This window comes from Capra hircus, chromosome 18, assembly GCF_001704415.2.
Source record: "Capra hircus breed San Clemente chromosome 18, ASM170441v1, whole genome shotgun sequence".
Classification (NCBI taxonomy): domain Eukaryota; kingdom Metazoa; phylum Chordata; class Mammalia; order Artiodactyla; family Bovidae; genus Capra; species Capra hircus.
This window is the reverse complement of record NC_030825.1, coordinates 16,079,432-16,102,585: the sequence shown is the minus strand read 5'-3', so window position 1 is coordinate 16,102,585 and position 23,154 is coordinate 16,079,432. Positions and strand designations below refer to the sequence as shown.

At 54.6% G+C, this 23,154-nt stretch overlaps 1 protein-coding gene across 2 annotated transcripts; it reads right to left on the bottom strand.

Moving 5' to 3' along the window:
* On the bottom strand, positions 59-21,941 carry TCF25 (transcription factor 25). 2 transcript variants are annotated; one of them, XM_018061920.1, is made up of 18 exons: positions 21,623-21,941; positions 13,292-13,456; positions 12,456-12,527; positions 11,943-12,058; positions 11,535-11,600; positions 8,771-8,853; positions 7,795-7,925; positions 7,596-7,695; positions 7,049-7,142; positions 5,935-6,027; positions 5,722-5,827; positions 4,666-4,825; positions 3,861-3,948; positions 3,227-3,385; positions 3,042-3,132; positions 2,561-2,640; positions 1,506-1,578; positions 59-1,420 (listed from the first exon to the last, which is right to left on the bottom strand). In XM_018061920.1, the coding sequence occupies exons 1-18, from the start codon at positions 21,812-21,814 to the stop codon at positions 1,262-1,264; spliced, it is 2,028 nt and encodes a 675-aa protein (XP_017917409.1). In that variant the 5' UTR covers positions 21,815-21,941; the 3' UTR covers positions 59-1,261. The 2 variants fall into 2 exon arrangements, with proteins under 2 accessions (XP_017917409.1, XP_017917408.1); XM_018061919.1 differs by having other exon boundaries at positions 11,943-12,061; positions 21,623-21,940.

Sequence of the window (23,154 nt, the reverse complement as noted above, 5' to 3'; positions counted from 1 at the left end):
GAGGTGTGGTGTGACTCGACAGGAAAGAGTACAACAGCAATCCATGAGCAACACAAGGTCTGAGTGGTCAGGTGAGACTTTATACACAGATGTCTAGACATAAGTGCCCTGGCTGTCTACCTCTAGCAGCCAGAGCAGCATGGCTAAGCACTGTGTGGGCAGCAGGCCTGGGCCCAGCCTCTGCTTCACTATCCCAGGACCCTGGCTCTTCATCGTAAACTTGGACTGCCGGTTGCAAGATGGCTGCTGTAGCTCCATACATCACACCCCCACCTAAATGCATTAAGGTTGAAAGAGGCAGGGCAGCAAGCTCTCCTTGCTTGCCAGTCATTTTCAGAGAGCAAGTCCCTTCCCAGAAGATCCCCAGCAGACTGTATTACTGGCCAAAATCCATCACAGGGTACCCTGGTTGGGGCTGTGTGGCTCCAGGGCAGGCCTGGTCTCTGGACCTAGGTGTGGATGGGGGGAAGTTTAGCTTACAGCATCATGTCTGAAAGACCCTGTCCTTGCCAGGTGTTCAGGTGTCCCTCACCTGGGAACGGCTGGAGGGTGAGCTCACATCACTAGGATGCCTTGGACTTCCTGGAAGGCGGGCGATGGACAGGACTTGGGTGGCTGTTGACAGGAGACGACTGGGTCACACCTGTTGCCACACTGACCAGCCTGGGGCCCAGATGCTGCCCTGGAGCACACAGGCAGCCTCTGTGGGCAGAGGTCAGGGCTGGGAGGGTGCTCAGTAGACAAGAGTACCCAGTGGGACTCACAACCTCAGTGGCCTGGATCCTTCCACCACCACACAGCGTCCTCAGTCATGGGTGGCCTGTGTGGTTCTGAGCTGTCACTCAAGAGTGCTAGGATGCATGCTGGATGAAGCATCTTAGTCTTCGCCCTCTCCACCCCTCAGTCCATTTGCCCCCAGATCAAGTGCCCCCTAGTCTCTGCCTCGTTCACTCCCCAGAGCTGCCAGGATGAGCAATCTTCCCAAGACACATCTCTCGGCTTCCACACCCACCCGCGTCCCCTGAAGCCAGCGTGGACTCTGGCACTGTGATGCCCTGGGGCAGCAGGGCAGTGGCGGCGAGGTCCTGTCCATGAGGGGAGCTGGGGGCGGCGACTGCAGCCCTGGGAAAGAAGAGTTCACGCGGCAGAGTGCAACCCACATAGTTTATAGAAGAGCAGAGCAGGTGGCGACCTGGCCGATCCGACCAGAACAGAACCCGGAGCACGACTGTGCAGCGCTGGGGCGTGCGCCTCGCTGGAGTCAGTCCCACTCCCCATCGCCCTCAGGGTGCTCCTCGGGCAGCACCTCCAGGTCGTGGAAGTGGAAGTTGGCCATCATGTCCCGCACGGCCAGCATCAGTCTGTTCAGGCCCTGGTCACGGTGCAGACCCCCAGGCCCCCCATCCTCTGGTCGCTCCCCCTGTGGAAACGAGACTCACCTGAGCCGGGCCTCCAGGCCCAATGCCCAGTCTCAGGCTGGTGCCCCGTGGGCTGACGCCACATACCTCCACAGTGTAGCTGGGCAGCAGTGAGCGGAAGAAAAGGGCGATGGTGTTTCCGTGGCTGACGGGGCTGAGCCTGCAGGAGGGAGTCAGGATGTTCAGAAAGGCCCGGTGGGCTGGGAGGGCAGCCCCCATGGAGGCTGGGGCCTGAGGGGGAAGGGGATCCAGAGCGGGGTTGGCCCTTTGGAATGAGGCTGGTTGAGCAGAGTGCAAAGTGGGGCACTGCAGCCGAGCCCCACTGCATCTTGAGAAAAGCTATGTTTCCAAGTGTCCTTCCCTCCGAGTTGTGCAGTGAGAGATGATGCTAGCAAGTGCATCTCGGGGGCCTCCTGCACTTTCTGGGCGCCTGGAGCCAGGATGGCTCCCAACTGTCCTTAGTGGGACCACACCCTACATGCCAGCTTGGTTTTGAGCCTTCTGATACTAATCATTAATAATTTTCATCTTAACCCACTGACATTTTAACTGGGGACTGTATTTCCTTATGAATGTGTACCCGAAGTTTTATACCTCAATGGAGGAAAAAAACACTTGGCTCTAGAAAATACGTCCGCCTGAGCCCTGGACATGAGAAAGTCTGTCTGGGTCTCCTAGGCTGGGGACTGTGAGGTGGGCTCTGCGTGAAGTGAAGCACTTACTCACTCAGTGCTAAAGGCCATCAGGAAAGGGAAAAAAGCCTGTCTCTGACATGATTCTGGAGCAGCCTGGATAATCGGGCCTTGGGGCCTCCTTCCCAGCCTCTGGCTGTGCTGGACGCTTGTCCCTGGGGCCCTGCACGGGTTGAAGCTCCCATGGGAAACCAGCTGCCCCTCATACCCCAGGCTCATGGCTATCTCCTCCAGGTTCTTACATCAGTTCTGACTACATTTACTCCTGGATTCAATACCCACATCCCATTGTATCCACCACCTGCTCCAGAATCTGACAGAGAAATGGCCTTGGGTGGACAGATATGTGAAAACACACGGCCTGCAGAGGCTGACTCTTTTTTCTGAGACCCTCCGAGCCCCAGCACTGACCTCGGAGCAGTGCATGCCCAGAAGCAAAGCAAGAAGTACCTCTCTGGTCTGACGTAGGAGTAGATGGTGTCCAGTGGAGGTAGAGGGTCGAAGCCCAACACAGACTGTGTGGTCACATCCTACGGAAAGGGACAAAGAGCATGGTCTGCTTTCAACTGACCTAGCTCTGGACTGGACATTTCTGCTGGGGGCGGGCCACATTCCCTGTTGGGGAAGTCTGGGGCAGGGGCTTCCTCCACCAGGACACTCAGCCTGTCTGCTCTGAGGATCGGGGTGAAGCCGGGACAAGCACATGTGTGGGGAATCACAGGGCCTCCACTCACAGGTGCTGTGACTCCCCCCAAATGTCAGGGCTGCTGGCTACAGGCCATGGGCCCTGAGCCGCCGGGTTACCACTCTGCACCCCATAAGATCACGGAAGCTGCAGGCACGGCTCTGCCTCTCAGAGGGCTCTGCATGGACCATGACCTGGGGGCAGAGCTGCTGGAGGGACAGAGCCTGCAGTCAGCCCGCTCCTTACCGGCGGCAGGGCAGCCACGGCCTCCTTGATCTCAGACAGGACCACGTGCCGGTGGATGTTCCTGGGCGCGCGCTGGTACAGCACCTTGCGCCTGGGGCCGGGAGACAAGGGTGGTGCTGCAGGAGGCCGCGGCCCCGCGAGACAGGCCGGCCCTCCACACTGCCCACTCCCACGCCCTGGCTTACCTGCTCTCACACGCCTCCACAGCGGGGTCCCCGGCGTCCACCGCCTGTAGAACCTTGTGCACGTTCTCCTCCAGCCAGCTCATGGTGGCCGGCTCCTTCCAGAGGAAGTGTGACCTCCCCAGGTACAGGCTCACTAGCTGGCTCAGAGCAGGTGGCTGGCTGTGGGCAGCGGGGACTGTGAGACCCCATGGACCGGCTCCACAGGCCCACTGGTGCTCTGGGGGTCCCAGGCTGTTGGCAACCTGGAGCAGAAGGAGGCTACCCCGAGGGGGCTGCTGCCCTGGGATGCGGCCCCCAGGGGGGGGCACCCTGGCATTTCCTTCTGTACAACCAGCACCCTTACTAGGAACAAGTTCCCCAATGACAACATAAACACGTGGAGAACGTGTGCACCTGTGCACATAGACCTGAGGACCCGCCTTGGTGTGCTGACCAGCCTTGAGGTGCCTGGCTCCCGTCACAGGTCTTTCTTCATTTATTATGATAAATTTCAAAAGGTAGCAGGTGGCAACACAGGCATCTGGACCAGATGCACAGCTACAGCAACACTATCCGCCCAGCAGACACGCTGCAGTGGCCCCAGGCTGACACCTAGGTGGTTGCTCCCCAGGCCCCAGGCACCTCCAGTCTGTACCTGATCTCGGCGTCGGGTCCGAAGAAGTGGTGCGTGGCCACGGTGGCGTCGGGGCGCACACTGCAGTACTCGAGCAGGGGCATGAGCACTGTGGGGGAGCAGGGCGGCACCCTGAAGCGCTGAGGCCGAGGGGCTCACCCAGGACTCTGGAGCACGTGCGCTGGACGCTGTCATCAGAGACCCTCCCCCCACACTCTCCCTGGGATGGACAATACTACAGCTGCCCACCTGCCCCATGGGGCTTCCCCATGAAGCGGGTAACCTCCCTGTGCAGGGGTCTCAACGGGGCAAGGTCAGTTCCCCTCAGACCCAGCCCGGCAGCCCCATGCGTGGATGTAGCCAGATCGAGATGAGCAGGAGACCCTGAGCAACCAGGCCACCTGTAGGCAGGCTTGCACCGGGGAGGGAGCCCCTCAGGAACTACACACAGCACAGGACCGCAACACCACCAGGGCCTGATAGGGCAGCGGGCCCTGTTCCCATCCACACAGCCAGACTTCAGGGGCCCATGGAAACCGGCAGGTCATCAGAGAGAACCCAGGGTGACCCCGACCCCGAGCTCCTCACCCAGTGAGAACTGGGTGCTTAGGACAAGGACAGACACCCTGCTTCCTGTCACACCCAGCCTAGAGCCCTCTCCCTGGAAGTGTAGGCTTCAGGTGACAAGTTCTGCTAGAACTGTCAATATCTAAAGGTACCCTAAGCCCCGCAGATGCTCTGAGAGCACAGCTGGCTTTCAGATGCATCATTGGGAGCTGGGCCGGCATGGGACCCACTTGTGCCTGGAACTGCAGGGCACACTCACCTCCGGGGAACATGGTGAGCGCCTGCTGGATCCGGACACAGGCCTCCTCCCTCGCGGAGCTCACCTCCTGCTCAGAGAGGTCTGCCTGTTGGCTCAGCAGGAAATAGGCCAGCGGCACAGAGAAGGCAAAGTTTGGGAGCTGGGACAGGTTCCGATGGGCCTACAAGGGGAAGGAGAAGTTTAGGGGCTTCAAGGTGATGCTCACAGGCACATGGCTTGCATGGGCAAGCTGTCCCTTCCTCTGTGCAGAAAGGCAAATAAAAGGACCCAGGTGTGGGGACAGAGGCAGGCCGGGTGAGCGAGAAAAGGCCAGATGTCCACCTTCCCAAGGCTCAGGGTCATCTGGGCAGCGGAACCACCCCCCACCTCCATGGCTGCTGACACCCGGCCCTTGCCGCCCTGCCCACGGGCACATGGCAGAACACACACGATGTATGATGCTCTGTGAGGATGAAGCCACAGTCTCACCCCAAACATTCAGGCGCAGCCCCTGCAGCTATGTTCCTGTGACCTCAGGAACTTGTGTGAACTAGACCCCATGGATGGGGATCCTCGCCCAACTACACCACAGACCCAGAGTTCAAAGGGATCCATGTAGTTAGCCTTCAGTTATACACTGGCATGTGCTATGAGGAAGTTCAAAGAGTAGTAATGGCTGTCACCTCCTGCCTCTACCCACTCCTGACTGGAGGTGTCCCCGAGACAGCACCACCCAACAGGAGCACACCATCAGTATACAGTTTCTAGCAGCAAATTAGAAGAAGATGGGTAGAACTGATGCTAATACCTTACACGCGGCCTAGCGCACCTAACATAGCAACGCTTGCGCGTGAAGCCACCGTGAAGGTCATCAGTTGGACTGCTGGTGTCCTGCCCAATCTCAGACCCCTCCGGCACCAACGTGTCCAGGGGCCCGATGGCCGTCCCCTCCCCCAGGCCTCCTCTGCGCTTGCACTCACCTGTAAGCAGGTGGCGAGGCAGAGAGGCAGGGGCACTAGGGTCTGCCCCAGAGCCTCCTTGCAGGCCCCACCCCGCCTGGCCTGTGCACACACCCACCTCCCACTCCTCGAACAGGCGGATCAAGTACTCGTAGCTCCGCGCTCGTAAGGCCAGGTGGTCGATCAGCAGCAGCATGCACAGGGGGTCCTCGTCCGGCTCCAGGCTTCCAGGGGGAGGCAGCATGGTGAGCAGGGAGACAAAACCCAGAGTGGGCCGGCGCGGACGCCCACGGGCCGCAGCCCCGGGCTGGGGAGCAGCGGCAGCCCCTACCTGAGGATGAGCTTGCAGTACTCCAGCGCCGTGCGTGGGCAGCCCCGCTTCTCCAGGAAGCTCATCTGCTTGTAGAGGGCCAGGTAGAAGCTCCTAGACCCAAGACAGTTCCTCGTGAATGAGTGCGGCAGCAGGCCGCACCGCACGTCGCTCGGCGCCTCGTCCAACACTGCGTCCACCCTCTGCCCGCGGGCTTCGCTGGCGTATCCCGTGTGGCCTAATCAGCGCCAACGTTCGCCAGGGTCCTGTCTGCAGAGAAGGTGACTCTGCTTGTTGTCTGCAGTCACGTGTGGGAGCACGGACAGAAAACCAAGCTGATGTGTTAGTGGAGACCTCCATCTTCGGCTTTCTCTTAAAAATAACTCTCGTTTAAGGGAAGAGACTTAACACCTCCAACTGTAATCACCATCTTTATTTATCCTCCAATTTCAACTGCTACCACTGCCCTGTTAATGCCTGCTAATGTCAGGAACATCAGTGTTTTCAGCATCTCAAAAAACTAAAGAGTTTCACTGTAAAGAGCTCATACAACTAAAAGCAAGAGAGAAAGTTCAGGACCGGCCCGGTGCCCTGGGGCCCAGCACAGCCCCCACCTGGGGAGACACAGCCCATGTGGGACACAACAGAAGGGTAGAGAGGGAGCCTGGGCTGTGGAGCCTGTCCACGTGTGCAGGGCCCTGAGGCGGAGGCCCAGGAGGGAGGCTGCGCTCCTGAGTAGGGGCTTCGGGGGAGGGGCATCTGCAGGAAGAGGGTCCCACATGTGCGTGTGACCGCCACACGTGGACATGAGGACTGCGCTCGCAGCACCAGCATGCACGCCTGCCCACAGGCGTTCCAGAGGGTCCTGAGTCCAGACACACGAGGAAGTACAACTGCAGGCCCCATGTGGTGAAATGGCTGATGGTTTCTGTCCTGTTGCCCACAAGTGTCAACCCCAGGCCATCCAGTCCTGTCCATCCCTGGGCCCAGCCCTCCTGTATCCAAGCTTTAAACACAGTGAGATACCCGAGGATCCCAGTGCTGCCCCTCACAGCTGTCCAGCCCTTACATCGTGATGCCTATGACCCCCGCAAGTGAACACAGTGGCCCACAAACACCCGGGCGGTCAGCTCACCTGTTCTCAGGCCTGCGGTAGTCCAACCGACAGGTCCCGCTGGTGAGGCTGAACAAGGGGTGGAAGGCACACTCCATGCTGTATAGCGCACGCTCTGCCGGCCAACAGACACACAGCAGGCGTCAGTCACAGAGAAAGGGAGGCATGACCTGACCACACCCCTCAAGAAACCCAGACGCCCCCAGGGGCCAACTCCCAGGAGCCAGGGTGCGAACCAGCTAGGAGAATGAATGAAGGGATGAAATGCTGACACAGGGCTCACACAGGTCAACCCTGAGGACATCGGGATAAATGAAAGAAGCCAGGTGGAGACACAGGTCTGGTCGAGATTCCATTCACAGGACAGTCCAGAGACAGAGGGCAGACTGGTGGTTGATGTGGCCGGGGAGGGGAGGTGACGGCTGATGGTCAAGGTCCTTTGACACCCCATGGGAATGACCCAGAATCAGCATGGGTGTGGCTGAACAGCTATGTGTACACTAGATCCATAAAGCTGTATTTACAGAGCGTCCCCGCCTGTATGCAGGCAGGCACTGGCCGGCCTTACCCACGAGGTCGCGTGCCGTCTCCTGGTCATCCTGAAAGCGGCATGCGTCGCTGAGCTGCAGGAGCGAGTCCACATGGTAGGGGCTTGACTGAAGCAGGACCTATGGTGGGGTGGGGTGGGGTGTGTGCTTACGAGATGACACCCAGGCAGGCCCCGGGCCTCCAGACGCCCCCAGGACCACACCAGGGCACCCACGCACCACAATGTTGTTGGGCTCCATGGACTCGACGGCGGCCAGGAACTTGTGCTGCGTCTGCTGGTACTCCTCGCTGTGCTCAAAGGCGAAGGCCGAGCGGCCTTTCCTGGACTCCAACAGCCGCATCGACAGACCTGCGGTGGGGGCTGCCCACGTCAGGATGCCCAGAGCCGACTGCCCGCGGCTCAGGCCACACCTCCGACACCCATGCTACCCTTTCTCCCCTGAGGAACGGGGACAACAGGGGGACATGCAGAGCCCGCCCCCCCGCCCCCCCCGCCCCCCCCGCCCCCCCCCCCTGCCGACCTGGTCAGCCCTGGACATGGTTTGCTTAAAGTCAGGATGCAGATGCCACCCCCGAGGTGACAGGGACTGCTAACTCATGGCACCTCTGCTCCTACGCTGACGCTGGGTGCCAGGTCCAGGGTCTGAGAAGCCTGACAACTTCATCTCCTTCAGCACCTTTGTGAGACCCGTCAGGGTCTGGGGATCCCTTAGCCACAGTCTCTGACAAAGTCTACTCCAGCCCAACAGGACCCCGTGGCACTGTGTCCTCTGCCTGCACTCAGGAGCCACTGTTGCGAGCATGGAAGGGAAGGGCCAGGGGGACGAGGCGCCCACCAGGCCCTCACTGGGCACAAGGGGTCTCCCAGGGCACCCTAGGCCCCAGGGCCCCCTCATCCATCACGCCACACAGCCAAGCCCCCAGCAGGGCACTACCCCACATCCAAACCTTTCTGCTCTGTGGCTGTTCTGTGAATTCTGTACACTTGTGAGTTTGCAACCGAACAAAGAACAGCACAGTTTAAGAATGAACTTGCTGTTCCTGTGGGGTAGGAGCCGAAGCACAAAGAGCGAAGGTGAAGAAAAGCGGGTTACCACACAGCTGAGAAGACAGATGGTGGCGGGGTCTGAGCCCAGACACTGGAGCCCCCGGCAGCACGTGCACACACAGAGCCCGGCGGCCCCACTCCCTCACCTGGTTTGGTGTACCGGGGCCACGTGCTCTTCGGGGTGGTCAGCCATGTACACTTGGGGTACATGCGCTGTCTCTGCCGCGGCCTGGGGAGAATGGACAGGGCATGGCTTTACTTCGGCGGGCAAAGACAGTATATAAACTGCTTGGACAATAGCCGTTAGGCTGCCAGACAGGACTGCACACTGTGATCCGAGCAACCAAACCACACATGTAGAAGTAAGAAAAACAAGAAACTCAGGCTGGTGAAACAGCAGGAAAAGTCAAAAAAGCAGCAACAGGTGGAACCTAACGTGAAGATGACAAGGCGAGAGGGAGCCTGCAACGACTTGCAGATGCGCTGGCCTCCCTGGACGATGGCCCGCTGAGCAGGGTCCACCAACAAGCCCCAGAGGGATGGGGCATCGGTGCCCGAACACCAGCACACTTCTGGAGAAGAAAGCCAGCCACACAAGCACGAGCACGAGCGGGCCGTGGCCCGGCTCCCTGCCCCAGCCCTCCCCCAACCTCTTACAGGGGTGTTCTCTGCTGCAGGCGCCAGCCTCTCCCCCCAGCCATAGTCACACCAAAGCCTTTCTCCTCTATGACTGAACTGAGCAGCAGTGGCCTAGTGGACTCGTCTACATTTCTCTGGATAATTCTTTGATTATTTGAATTATTTCATCAAGGAAAAAAAATGAGTAAGAATCTGGATTGGGTGAGGAATGGGATGAAAAAGTATGTCCCTTCTTCCAACAGAGAAGTAAAAAACTGGGACTTCCTGGTGGTCCAGTAGTTCAGGACCTGCCTTCCCCTTCAGACGCAGGGGATGTGCCTGATCCCTGGTCAGGGAACTAAGATCCCACATGTTGCAGGACAACCAGGCCTGCATGTCACAGCGGCTGAGCTTCCCCGCTCTGGAGCCCATGGGCCACAACAAAAGATCCAGCATTTCACAACGAAGATCCTACATGTCACAACTAAGACCCAATGTGGCCAAATAAATTTTTTAAAATCCCACTTACTCCAAAAAAAAAAAAAAAAAAGTAAAAACCTACAGAAGAAAACACAACTCTTTAAGAAAACAGTGGTCAAAACCTGGAGGAAACTGAAATGTGGGATGGTTCTGGGTGACTGGTAAGGTGTACAAAGGAGAATTAACCAGATGCTCAGAACTGTCCCGTCTAGGAATACGAGGGAGGGTCCAGCCCTGCACGGGGCTGCCAGGCAAGAGAGGCTGCCCTGGGAGGTGGTGCACCAAGGGGTGGGGCAGACACCAGCAGCAGAGAAGGTGAGGTGCACAGGGCACCTGGAGGTCCCGAGGTGGCCAGAGACGCGTGGGGCCAGGGGCCCAGGTACACAGGACTTAAGTGTTCAACGGAGTAAATGGGACAAAAAGTATAATTTACCACTGAAAACACACATGCAGAGCTATTAAATACTAGTATACTAACAACTGTAATTTGCACAGAAATACGATCAGGCAAACATGTAAAGATGTGGAAAAGAAGACCAGGCAAGAAAGCAGGGTGGAAGGTCGAGCCCAGGGGAGCCCAGGGGAGCCCAGGGGAAAAAGGCATTTTGCGCTAAAAACATTCTTCCTTAATATTCCAAAAAAGAAGACAAAGTCAGAGACCCCTGTGTCCTGAATAACTGAACATCAAAAACGAAAGCAAACTATAAAGCAAACAGAATGAGAAACTCAATGGCTCAGATTCTGTGCTCCCTCCGCAGGGGTCATAGGTTCGATCCCTGGCTGGGGAACCAAGATCCCTCATGGTAAGCAACAAGGCCAAGAAAAACCAACCAACAAAACTCAACACATGACTATTTTTCATCTTGTTATCACAACAGTCTTTAAAGCCTCCCACCCCTGCCATGGATCCGAGCAGGAAGCCACACCCAGACTGGGGGCAGGGGTTCAACTTTCAAGAGGGCAGTGGGTGGCACCCCCATGCCAAGTGCCAGCAGAGGCTGCAGTCAAACACACCCCAGCACCCGTGCCCTGGTATACAGTGCCCAGGGCTCAGCCATGCAAACCAGGAACGTGAAAGACAGCAGGACCCACAGGCCCAGGATGTACAGCAGCCAGCCAGCCTGGAGCTGCTGGAGTAAGTGGCTGATTTTTACAGAAGCACTGAGTCCTACAATCAGAAACACATGCACTTGAAAAGATAAAGCCTAGGATGCTCAGGGCTGGTGCACTGGGATGACCCAGAGGGATGGGATGGGGAGGGAGGTGGGTTCAGGATAGGGAACACACGTACACCCATGGCTGATTCACGTCAATGTATGGCAAAAACCACTACAATACTGTGAAGTAATTAGCCTCCAATTAAAATAAATAAATTAAAAAAAAAAAAAAGGAAAAAAAAGAAAGAAAAAAGAAAGAAAAGATACAGCCTGGGCCGAGGGAAAACTCCCTCACTTGGGGCTGGGCCTGCAAGGGAGTGCCGGGCAGAACAGCCCCTCCCACAGGAGCCTGGGATCATAGTGCTCTGTTCCCATGGCCTTGAACACACTTCACAAAGATCAGACTTCTGTCAGAACCCAAACTCCAGGTCAGAGCTGCTCTCGACTGCAAGGCAAAATGCATCTGGCTGAGATTTCAAGGCTTTGTAAAACTAGGACCCTGGTGGGCAGCGGCGGTGAGGGACGGAGCCCGGCTCCCATCGGCAAGGCCGCATGACTTCTCCCCAACTCCCCTCAGGCCCTGGGACTCTGCTTGTCACTGTGGCTCTAAAGCCCCTCCCCACCCCATTCAGCGAGAACACAGCGGTGGCCTTACCTCTGCTCCCCGAGAACGGCTCTGGCACCAAAATATCTTTTTAGCTCTGTGTCTGGATTCAAGTGTCTAGAGGATTGAAAATTTTAGAGTAAAAAAAATTAAGATGAGTGCTCTGACAACAATCCTGGGAATGTTAGAAAGTCACATGAGAACCCAACAGGGAAAATCGCTCTCCTGCCAGCTGACGTTCTCTGCAATCACACAGCCCGTGGCCACGCTGGCCACCACTCGCTGGGCATGAGACTGAGGGGTCTTCCCTGCCTTAGGAAGGAAGGAGGCCACAGTCGGTGGTAGGGACAGGAGCAGAGGAGGTCATATACTCGGAATATTCCCAGGCACACAGAGCTAGAGAAAGGTCCTGCCGGGTGAGCACCGCCCATGCCCACTGCTCCCTCGGCGAGGCCGCACCTGTGCTCCACATATAGGACGTGCTTCTTGGCGCTCAGGGGGGGCGGGCCCGGGCGGCTGGCGCCGCTGGCATCCTCAATCCTCTCCAGGATGCGGTCAATGTCCTCCAGGCCATTCTGCTGAGAGTCCCAAATGACACACATACCACACAGAGCATCAATGGCAAAATCTACTTTCACTAAAACAAGTATTATATCGTGTCTCCTTCCTCAAAGACAGTCCGATCCGAACACCATGTACTGCAGGTACAGTGAGGAAAAAGGAGAGGTGTGTCGTAAGATGGGCAGTCAGAAGCACGGACCAGGAAGGGACTCAGTGCCTGCACTGTTTCAGATGTTTGCTAGAAAATGGACAGCACAGACGGCTCCAAGCCTCTGGGCCCTAAGTGAACAAGTTCGCTAGTTTCCCCCAACCTCTGAATAGTCAACAAAATATCCAGTATCACGGGCCTGTTTTCAACACCACCTCAAGAAACAGAAAAGAACAGAGAGGAAATCTGCCAGCTGTACATACCGAGGTTTCTCCTGCGTTTTTCTTATTTTTCTGTTTTCTTTTCTTCTTGCGGAGTTTGCTACAGGCATTGGACTAACAAAAGAAGCACATTTCACTCAATAGAGACAGGACATCTTAAACCCAAGAACTAGCTGGAGGCGGGGAGTCAGCTGAGGGGAACATAGCAGCAGGCCTGTTGTCCAGTCGCCTGCCTTCTGAATCCCCTAGGAACACATCCACTTCTCTCCAGCAGCTGACCCTCCCCCAGTCTCCCTGACTCTGGTCTCACCCCACCTTTCTTAGGTGTCCCTGACAACTCATGGGCTCTGAACCATACACCCGCCTGCCCTCTGCTGTCGTGCCTCACCGAGTCAGCCACTCCCCACCGTGGTCAGCAGGCCCCTCCAACTTGCAGGGCCCCTGCCTCAAGATCTCTCGTGCCTTCACCTGGCCACCTCCTTCCATCAGTGTGAAGGTCCTCAAGGAAGCCCCCTAACACCCCTAGACCAGTCGGGTGCCCAGCTACACCAGAGGTCCCTGGAGGGCACAGATGGGCCTGCAGTAAGCACTTACCAGGTGAATGATGAGGGGCCTCCTATGGGGACCCCTTCTCGTCCAACCCAAACCTAGCCTATGTGTTTCTTCAAGGAGCATCCACCCAGTCCCAAACCACACACCCAGAAAGTGGGAGGTAGGCCCTGTGCCAGGGAGACATGCCTAGGGGCCCCTACTTGTGGTCCTTCCCCGGCCACAACTAGTCTCAAGGAGTCCATGCAAGTCTGATCATGGCTCCCAAGGCAATCCAGGCAGCCGGGCAAGTCACAGAGCACACCAGCGGGATGGAGGGTGGGCCGCACCTGCTCTGAGGGAACCGCTGTGTCTGCCGCGTCGCCACCCCGGGTGGACTCTGAGTGCCCGCTCTGGGCCCTCCTCTTGTTCCCTGACACCACAGCATCCACAAGCAGACAGTCTGTCCTCTCCCCGTTCACCCCGGGTGCCTCGTCAAGGTCCTCGATGTTTATCTGGAAATACAGATGGGGAAGCAAGGGTGTTAGGGCTGCGTCCTAGTCACCAATTACAAAGGTGAAATCTGAGACACACGTTGTCTTGGGGTGGCGGGTGCATGTCAGGTCACTGAGGTGGCAAAGGGGAGGACCATGAACATCACTGGTCTAGGGTCCCCAGGGAACGCCATGGGCGCCAAGGGCGCCATGAGGCCACGTCATCTGTGCTCAGCAGTGACAAGTGCTACCCCTCCGAGCACCACTCCAGAGCGACGGTTTGCAAACATACTCGCTCAGCTAGTGCCTCACTGCTCCCTTTTCCCGCCTGGACTCCAGCTAGCCGGTCTACACTGGGAGACAGGACCAGCGCTGGGGAGGTGGGCGACATGCACGAGTTAAGGATGGGACCTCAGCGGGTGGTGAACAGGGATAAGCCACACGTAGGCATGTACGCAAACCTCAGGGACCCAATGCTGGATGGATGGTAGGTCCTGGAAGACGCACACCCTCGTGCTCGAGAGGGGTGGGGACAAGTCATGGGACAAGTTCTGGCCCTCTGGCCAGTAAATGAACCAGCAAGCCAGAGGCAACGCAGCAGCAACCACCAGGCTCCATGAGCCAGATCTGAGGGGCCCAGGCTGCTTTGCTGAGGTCCAAAAGTAGAGAAAAAACCACATTCAATTCAGAATATCTGAAAAACATAAAGCTCAAAAAATAAAAAATAAAATCCACTCTAACCCGAGTCCTAGGATGATTTCAAAACAAAACTGGGACAACGTCCTCAGCGATCGTGCACTGCCTGCTCCTGCAGGCCTGGGCTCCCATGGAAGGTCTCAGGGAGGGACATACGCCTGTATAGGTGCCCTGGTTTCCTGTCTTCAGCAGTAGAGGTTCCCATAGGGCAGGGACAAAGCGTGAGGCTGTGTGATGGCTGCCTGTCCCTCAAATTCACAGCTCTTCTTCTATAACGACTGGAAATGGGGAGTGGCAGGGGTGGGGGGCTGCTCCCCACACCCATGCCACAAAGGGAGGAAGTACAGGAAGGGTCTTGTGATGTTTCTTCTCTGTGGCGGGGGTCCTGGAGGAACGGCCCGCACACTTTGTCTAGGATTCTGCACCTCCAGGAATTAGGGACTGGTTCAAGTCCTGCTCACTTCCTTCAAACAAACTCTCATATTTGAACCCCCTTTGGAAGCTGAGAAAGTTTTGAGAAATTTCAGTTAATAACAAGCTCCATCCCAAGGTCAACTTCCCTGGAAAGAAAACCTGACTGTGCACGTAAGACGCAAGGGCTCTGCACGTCAGCAGCTTCACTGCTACCCACACTGGCCGGTGCCACCCGGCACCTCTGTCCAGCACCCTGACGTGTCTGACTCCCATCCAGAAGCCTCCAGGTTGGTCATCAGCTTCAGGGTCCCAAATGGATGCCAACTTCCAGAGGCTCTTGTCCATTGCTGGTGTGCACTCTGGGATCCACAGTACAACAGGGTGCAAAGCACACTAATAGTGAGGATGTGGGAGGGGCTGGATGTCTGTCAGGGGTAGGAAGCTTTTTATTAAAACTCTTGAAATGAATGTACAGGAAAAGTTTTGGCGTAGGTGTGTGACCCAAACTCTGGTCGAGAGACAAGGCCCTTCTGTGACCCCAGAAACACAGGCCATGGCTCAGGCAGCCGAGTCCTAGGCTTCTCACCACTGTGACTGCCTGTCCCAGCACGCTGCACCCACAGGCCAGTGTCTTCTTGTGTCTAGTCCCACAGTGTATGGCTTCTGAGCCATATGGTCATCTCATTCTTTTTCTAAAAAAATTTATTTGCTTTTGGCTGCGCCGGCTCTTCACTGCTGCATGTGGGCTTTCTCTACTTATGGTGCTTGAGCTTCTCATTGCTGGGGCTAGTCTTGTTGCAGAGAATGGGCTCCACAGCGAGTGAGCTTCTGCAGTTGCGGTGCCCGGGCTTACATGGCCCTCGGCATGTGGCATCTTCCTAGACCAGGAAGTGAACCCATGTCCTCATGCTCAATGCACAAAGAACTTCATGACAACACTCACAGAAAGGGAAATAAAAGAATATCAAATCCCCATTAGGTAAATAAAGAGTAAGAAGAGGCAAACAGCCAATTACTTTTAAGAGAAATTTTTAACACTAAAAAATATTGTGTACTTCCTAATATTTACCATATCCAGCACTCCTCACTCCGCCACATACACCCACATTACTAGCTAGTGCCATCCAAATGGCTCCTCCAATTACAGACATTAAACAACTCTGGGGAAGGAGGTGGGAGGGGGGTTCATGTTTGGGAACGCATGTACACCCGTGGTGGATTCAAGTCAATGTATGGCAAAACCAATACAGTATTGTAAAGTAAAATAAAGTAAAAATAAAAAAAAATAATAATAAAAATAACCTGATACTGCTCTACAAAGTACTAATTTTTTCCAAAATGTTCCCCCTTTCTGGATCATTGGATGGTTTTTTGTCCATCATTGGATGGACAGAGGTGTCGGGCGGCACCGGCCAGTGTGGGTAGCAGTGAAGCTGCTGACGTGCAGAGCCCTTGCGTCTTACGTGCACAGTCAGAGGTTTTCTTTCCAGGGGAAGTTGACCTTGGGATAGAGCTTGGTATTAACTGAAATTTCTCAAAACTTTCTCAGCTTCCAAAGGGGGTTCAAATATGAGAGTTTGTTTGAAGAAAGTGAGCAGGACTTAAAAGAGTATCAGCTAGTTTCCTTTAACATTTCTTTTAGTGTAGGCCTTATAGTAATCATTTTTCTCAGCTTTTGTGTTTATGAAAATATCTTTATTTCACAATCATTTGTGATAAACATTTCACTGGACATAGAATGCACTTTAAGGACGCTGACCCACCCTGAGCCAGAGTGGGTCAGTAATTGCTTTCCTATAGACAACCTGTCTCTTACCTCCAGCGTCTTTTATGACTTCTCTTCACCATGGGTTTTCAGCAATTACAATTTAAACTGTTGCTAAATCCTATCCCACTTGGAGTCTGTTGGACATTTTGGATCAATGGGGTTTTCTTCTGTGTCAAATTTGAGACTTTTTATACCACAATTTCATTGATGGCTTTTTCTGCAGAACCACTCCCGTTCTGCTCCTCCAATTACAGACATTAAACAACCTGATACTGCTCTACAAAGTACTAATTTTTCCCAAAACGTTCCTCCTTTCTGGATCATTGGATGGTTTTTTTTTTCGCCCTTACTTCAAGATCACTGATCTTTTCTTCTCAATTACCTAATCTGCTACTCAGACCACTGAGTTAGTTATTCATTCCCGATGGTAAATATTTTCCCATTAGGAACTTGCTCTTTTGTAGTCTCTACTTCTATAAGGAGATTCTCTATTTTTTCCCTCATTATGACTGTGATCTCCTTTAAATCTCTGAGCGTCTGTACCTTTCTTAGGCTTGTGTATGATTCTACCATCTGTCATCAGCATGTCTGTTTCTACTGAATGCTTTTCCTCCTGATTACAAATCACATCTTCCTGCTTCTTCATGTGCTTGGAATTTTTTAGTGGGCACTGACTGTCATGATGCGACACTGCTGAGTGACTGGATTTTGTAGTTTTCCTTAACAGTGTGTCAATATTTATTTAGGCAGGCAGTAAGTTTACTTGCAGAATAGCACAATTCCTCCGAACTTTATCTTTAGGCTATCTTAGGATGGGTATAGGGCATTCTTCACTGGAGGGTGACTGTGGCCTACTCCTACGGCAAGGCCTTTCGGAAGCCTCCACTCGTCACCAGGTTTCTCTATGAGGCCTCTCTGCTTTGGTCGGTCAGAGCTGAATGTCTTCCCAAGCCCATGAGCTCAAGCGGCGGTCAATCTCTGGTGTTGTCCCTCCTTCACTGGCTGTTCTATGCCCAAACAGCCAGGTATCGAGCCCAAGACTCCAAGCAGGCTTCTAGAAATTCCTCTTATCAGCTCCCTCTCCCTTAACTCAAGCCACCTCTGCAGACCCCAAATCTAGTCTACCCCCCACCCCCCGACTCACCGAGAGCACCGTGATCTGCTGGGACAGCCTCCCTGTGCTAATCTGCGGAGTGTCTCCAAGCAGAGAGCTGGCACAGGGGACTTGGGGCCCTGAGACCTGCAACGTTTGTTGTCTAATGTCTGAACACGATTAGTTCAGTATTCTACTGATCTTACAGTTGTTTAGGGCAAGAGGGCTACTTCAGTACCAGTTATTCTGCCAGGGCTCAAGTAGAAATCTTACTTTTGTTTCTATTAATGCACTGCTTGGTTTATTGAGAGATTGTTTTTGGCTCTACAAACATAAGCCTTTTGGGGAATTCCTAGCGGTCCAATGGTTAGGGTTTGGTGCTTTCACTGCAGGGGCCTGGGTTTGCTCACTGGTCAGGGAACTAAGATCCTGCAGGTTGAAAAAAACAAAAAGCCTTTCATTTTAGTTCGTTTTCCCATTTAAAGAGAGAAAACATTAAACCTCTGCAATACTGACAGAGTACTCCTATGGTGTGTAGTCAAGGAGGACAATGCCTCATCTACTGTCTACTGTAGGTAGACACTGGCATCAATGAGGCCATCTCTGTTAAGGTTTTCTCACGGACTTGAGGATAAAACAATTGATGTGACATGACGTTCACACGAAGAATCTTAGAAAACTATGGTAATCCTCATCCAAATGTGCCCTTGACCAGTGAAAACAGCTATAGAGGTTCTAACGCCACCTGATATTAAACGCATTTGTGAATATGAAGCCAGGTGTTTTACTCCTGAACTGGACATCAAAGATGAAGATGACACATATTGGCAAGTTGGTAGTCACTGAACAACGTCAAGTTCTTACTCCACTCAAACAATAGCAACCTGAACAATGACGCTTATTTTGAAAGAAGTTTGTTTTTATTTAACTACATAATTTTAGATTTCCTTTATAACTGAGGTTTCTTTCAGAGACTGGTTACTGCACTGTACATGAAAACAGAGAGACAGACTCATGCAATCTCTGGAACAAAATGGGTCTTCTTGCTAAAACTTTTCAATGATATAGAGTAAAACTTGATAGTTTTCAAGTTTCTGTAGTTTTAATTAGATTGTCAAAGTGGTCCCTGACCCCAAAACACTAGGAAGTTCTATTTCACAACACTATTTAACAGTTGTACAGTATGTTATGCTGCAAAATTCAAACTATACCCTCAAAACAGGCATGTTTATCATATAAATTATAGTTCAATAAAATGGATTTTCAAAACCCACTCGGAATGAGGTAGGACAGATGATTTCTAATCTAAGGCCAAGGAAATTCACCCAAGAGCCAGAAAAGAGGACAGCCCCAGTCACAGACACCCTAGAGATCTTCTCACTCCCATGGATGGTAGGGGAACCAGTTAAGTACTATTACACCCTTTCTCGGTTGTTAACATCATTTAATACCAACATCTGCTTAGTGCTGTGTGCCTGGCATGGAGTTCACTGACCCCTTGTGACAACCCCATGAGGCAGGAAGCAGTGGAGCTGACACATAGGTTCACATATGCTACGAATGCCGGCCGAGTTCTCACGGGTAAGGACAGGTGGAGCCAGGATGCAAATCTGGGTCTTTCTGACTGCAAAGCTAGGTGTAAGCTCTCCCAGGCTGGCCTCAGAGAACCTCCCTGCACACCCACGGGGGCAGATGCCCCTTGGGGGGTGGGGACACACTCGGGAACAATGAAATCTCCATTCTCACAAGGCAGAGGGAGGCAAGCAGCACAAGATAAAAAGAACATGGAGGTAACTTGGCTGGTTTCCTCTGTGATAAACCTCCATGGGAAAAGGACAAAGACCAGAAGAATGGGGACAGGAGTGGGAGGGGAGTGTAATTTTAAATTGGGAAGGATGAGCAAGACTCAGAAGGCAACATCTGAGGGAAGCCTGAGAAGTGAGCGACGGGGGAACAGGGCACGTCCCAGGCAGAGCGGATGGCGGGAGACCTGTGTTTCCGGCCTGTGGCTCCAGAAGATGAGCAACATGACCCAGGCCCTCCGGGGCTGTAAGGAAGCAGGGCTGACAGCAGACGTGGACCTGACAGGATCCCTGTGGCTACTGCGTCCAGACAGGCGGCAGAGGACAAGAGGATGAGCGGGAGTGGTCAGAATGATTCAGGCGGAGGCGATGGCCACCCCACAGGCGCTGTGCCTGGAGCCGTCCAGGCCTTACCAGGCTCTGCATGTGGTGTGTGAGAGAAAGGTCATGGGTGCTTCCAGGCTACTGGCCTTAGTGACAGGAGAGTGAAGCTCCCTCAACAGTCAGGGAGGGCTGGAGGCAGAAGGCAGCTGAAGCTTGGACACACCAAGTCTGAGATGTCTGCAGAACATCTAAAGGGGACGATGGGAGGTGAGGTGTGAATCCAGAGAGCACGGTGGAGGTCTGTGCCGGCCACATCAGTGTCCTACCGGAAAGCACAAGGAAACACACACAGCACACCAGACAGGGGCAGCCACTGGTCCCCTGACCTGAGTTCACGGGGCTCCACATAAGCATGCTTTCCCTCTGTTCACACAGAGAAGAACCTGCCTTTTCCCCCATTTACCCCACATATCCTGGCCTACCATCCATCTACTTTTCATTCTTCTTCAGAAGGGACACTAACTATGCCTCAGAGACAAATACCAGGTTATGGTTAAGAGTACAACTGTAAGTCATCAAGCCTGGATTTACACAGTGGGTGTCACTTACTACCTCATTTGTACAATGGGGACAACATGACCTGCACAGACAGTATGGCACACAACATCACAACAGTGCCTGGGATGTGTGAATGTTCTCCAAATAACTTATTATTGTTTGACTTAAAAAAAAAAAAAAAAAAAAAAAGACTAAACCTGGAGGATGTCAGAGTAAGGAGAAATTACCCTGACAGAAGGTCCGTGAAAATGGCCAACTCCAGCACAAACCCATTTCAGACTGTGAACAAGTGGGATGGAAAGAAGCCCTGATGGTTTGGGGACAAGTCAAAAAGTAACTGCAAAATTTAGGGATAAATGATGTGATGAGAGCCTTGGGGTAAAACAACCAGACCTGGCTGTGTGTGGGGAGCCAGGGAAGCTTGGTAGAGGGAACATGGAGGTTACTTGTAACATTCTGTTTTTGCATATGTTGGAAATCTTCCATAATAAAAAGTTACAAAGAAAGAAATGACAAGAAACAAGGGTGTGGGGAGGCTCAGAAGAGGTGGACAAAGAATCCAGAGATTTTGAAGACAGATTTCATGCCACCCCCAGCACTCCAGCAGAAACTGGAGTGAGGCCTTCTCACCTTAGAGAGACAGGACAACCATTAAACCAAACTTCCTGTGTGGGAAGGGCGGCCTACACTCCCCATTGTCTTAGGATGGGTCCTAACGTGCCACCTTCCTGGGAAGCTGGGAGCCAGACCAAGAGAGAGGTGTTTTCTCCTAGATCTTCAGACCTACTGCTACTCCTCCAATCGCTCGGCAGTCGTGTGGAGCCCCAGGTGTGTGCTGGGCACAGGAGGCAGAATGCTACCTGCTACACAGGGGAGTCGGTGGAGCCAGAACCAGCACGTGCAAAATTACAGACCCAGTTGGGTCTTCCCTGGCAGTCCAGTGGTTAGGACTCTAAGCTCTCAGTGCCAAGTGCCCAGGTTCACTCCTGGTCAGGGAACTAAGATATCACTAGCCACGCAAACAAAAGAAAAAAAAATAAAACTACAGTCTGAAGCCAGAGCTTTGGAGAACCCAGGGTGGGGGCGTTATTCCTCGGTGCCTGGCACCTGCTGTGGGAGATGAAACGACGAGCAAGGGAGAGGCATAGAGTCCTGGGTTGTGAGGACATTTGCGAAGGCCCTGTGACGGCACCGCGGGGGAGATACTTAACCCTGAAATCAGTGTTGGAGCCCCGAGTCTATAGGAGTGAAGCCCCGCCCACCAAACCGCGGTCCCGCCCCCATGACAGACCCTACCCACCCCGCGGCAGCCTGGACCCTACTTACCCCGCCCCTGAACGCTATGGCCCCGCCCCTCCCCGCGGCACAAAACCAACGCAGCTCCGCCCCTGGCCCCAGGTCACCGCCCACTTCTTTCGCCCCGCCCCCCCACTGCAGCCCAGACCCTCATCGCCCCGCCCCGTGACGTCGCGGACCCGCCTCGCACACCGCCCCCACCTGCTGCCCCCACCCCAGGTAGCCCCACGTCTCACCAGCTCGAACCGGTTGTTGACTCGGACTCCCTCCTTCCCTGCGCCCCGGGGGCGCCGGCCACCTGGACCCCGCTTTGGGCATTCTTCTTCCACATCATCGTCATCATGAAGGACAAACTGCAGGGCGCCAGGCCCGAGGGGCTCCTGGCCGCGCTGTTCCCCCCTCAGCCTCCGGAGGGCCCGGCGCGACATAGGACCCAACAGCCGCTGACGTCTGGAGACAGGGAGAAGGAAGAGCAGAAAAGAGAGCAGCCGGCGCGCCTGCGCATTTAAGGCGCGGTGGCGCGAGGCTGGCGTGTCGCGTCTGCGCGCTGCTGCCTTGCGGAACTTCCTCTCTGTTGTCGATAGTATTAGAAAAGGCTCTGACACTTCCGGGCGAGGTCTCGCGCGACTTGGGAGCCTCCACGGGCCGGAGTCTCCGGGTCTTCTGGGCGGGGTGGGGCTCCGAGCCTCCAGCCCCGAGTGCTGGTCGCCTGGGTGGGCCGGGGGCGGGGCCGGGCAACACCTCGGGTAGGCGGGGCCATCCTGTGCCGGCCGCCTGAGAGGCTGCTTCTGTCCTTAAAAGTAGGCGCCTCCAAGCTGAGGAGCTTCCCAAAGCTGCGGACTGGACATGCTGAAGATGAAGGTCCTCTGGACTTCCCTCCCCGGACAGGCTGAAACCGACCCTTAGGGTCCACCCTAGGAATTTGGCCTTGTCGTAATTAGTGAGTCCCCGGTGATTCCTCCACATATTTGGATGGGGGAATCCGTGGTCTAACGTGGAGGCTCGCCACTCTAGCCGTGTGTCATAACCTCCCGGGGCGGGTGTGGGGGGAGCGGTTTACAGTGAAGGTCGACGACTCATCCCTAGAAATACAGACGTGAGATCTTCGGGGGACTAGAACGTGCAGGCAGATTTGAGAACCCCTGCCCTGCAGAGCTCCAAACGCGAGGGAAAGATAACCTTGATCTGCGTGGAAATGGGCCCTCCCTCCCTGACGGAGGAGAGCAAAGGGCCACGGTCAGTCGGATAACTCCGACTGCGGCACCAGGCCGATCCCTGAACTGAGTTCTTACATCGCCCTAAAAGGTCGATATCCATCCGTTTATAGGTAAGGGAACTGGCCCACGTAGAACGTAGGTCTTTCTTCCTTCTTGCCTGCGGTTGCAGAGCTCAGATGAGGAAGGCTGCTGGCGAGGACCCAGAGGGAGGCAGTTGTGTGTGCCAGTGCTCGCACCGCTGGTCCGATAGCCATGCTAGTCCCTGGGACTCCTTCACCGTGGCTGGCACATGGCTGCTGCCTCAACCCCCACCCGGGCCCCAATCCAGCCACTAAGAGTTAAGTTCACACACACAGGACCTCCAGGCCACCCTCCTCAGGAAGATTCTGACTGTGCAGGGCCAGGCTCTTCCCAGATGTGACTAGCTTATGCAGGCTTGTCACCTCACCTGTGGATGGAAACGCGGGGGTGTCACCTAAAGCTGCTTCCTGCTCTGCTGTCCCTAAGTCGACTGCCCGGAAACTGTGAGAGGTGCCCTCCCTGAACAGGCA

Coding starts and splice junctions, on each gene's coding strand:
- TCF25 (XM_018061919.1), bottom strand. CDS start 21,814: ATGTCGCGCCGGGCCCTCCGGAGGCTGAGGGGGGAACAGCGCGGCCAG. Junction 3,386..3,860: donor GGACCCGACGCCGAGATCAG/GTACAGACTGGA, acceptor CGCTGCCCACAG/CCAGCCACCTGCTCTGAGCC. Junction 3,133..3,226: donor GTGGAGGCGTGTGAGAGCAG/GTAAGCCAGGGC, acceptor TCCCGGCCCCAG/GCGCAAGGTGCTGTACCAGC.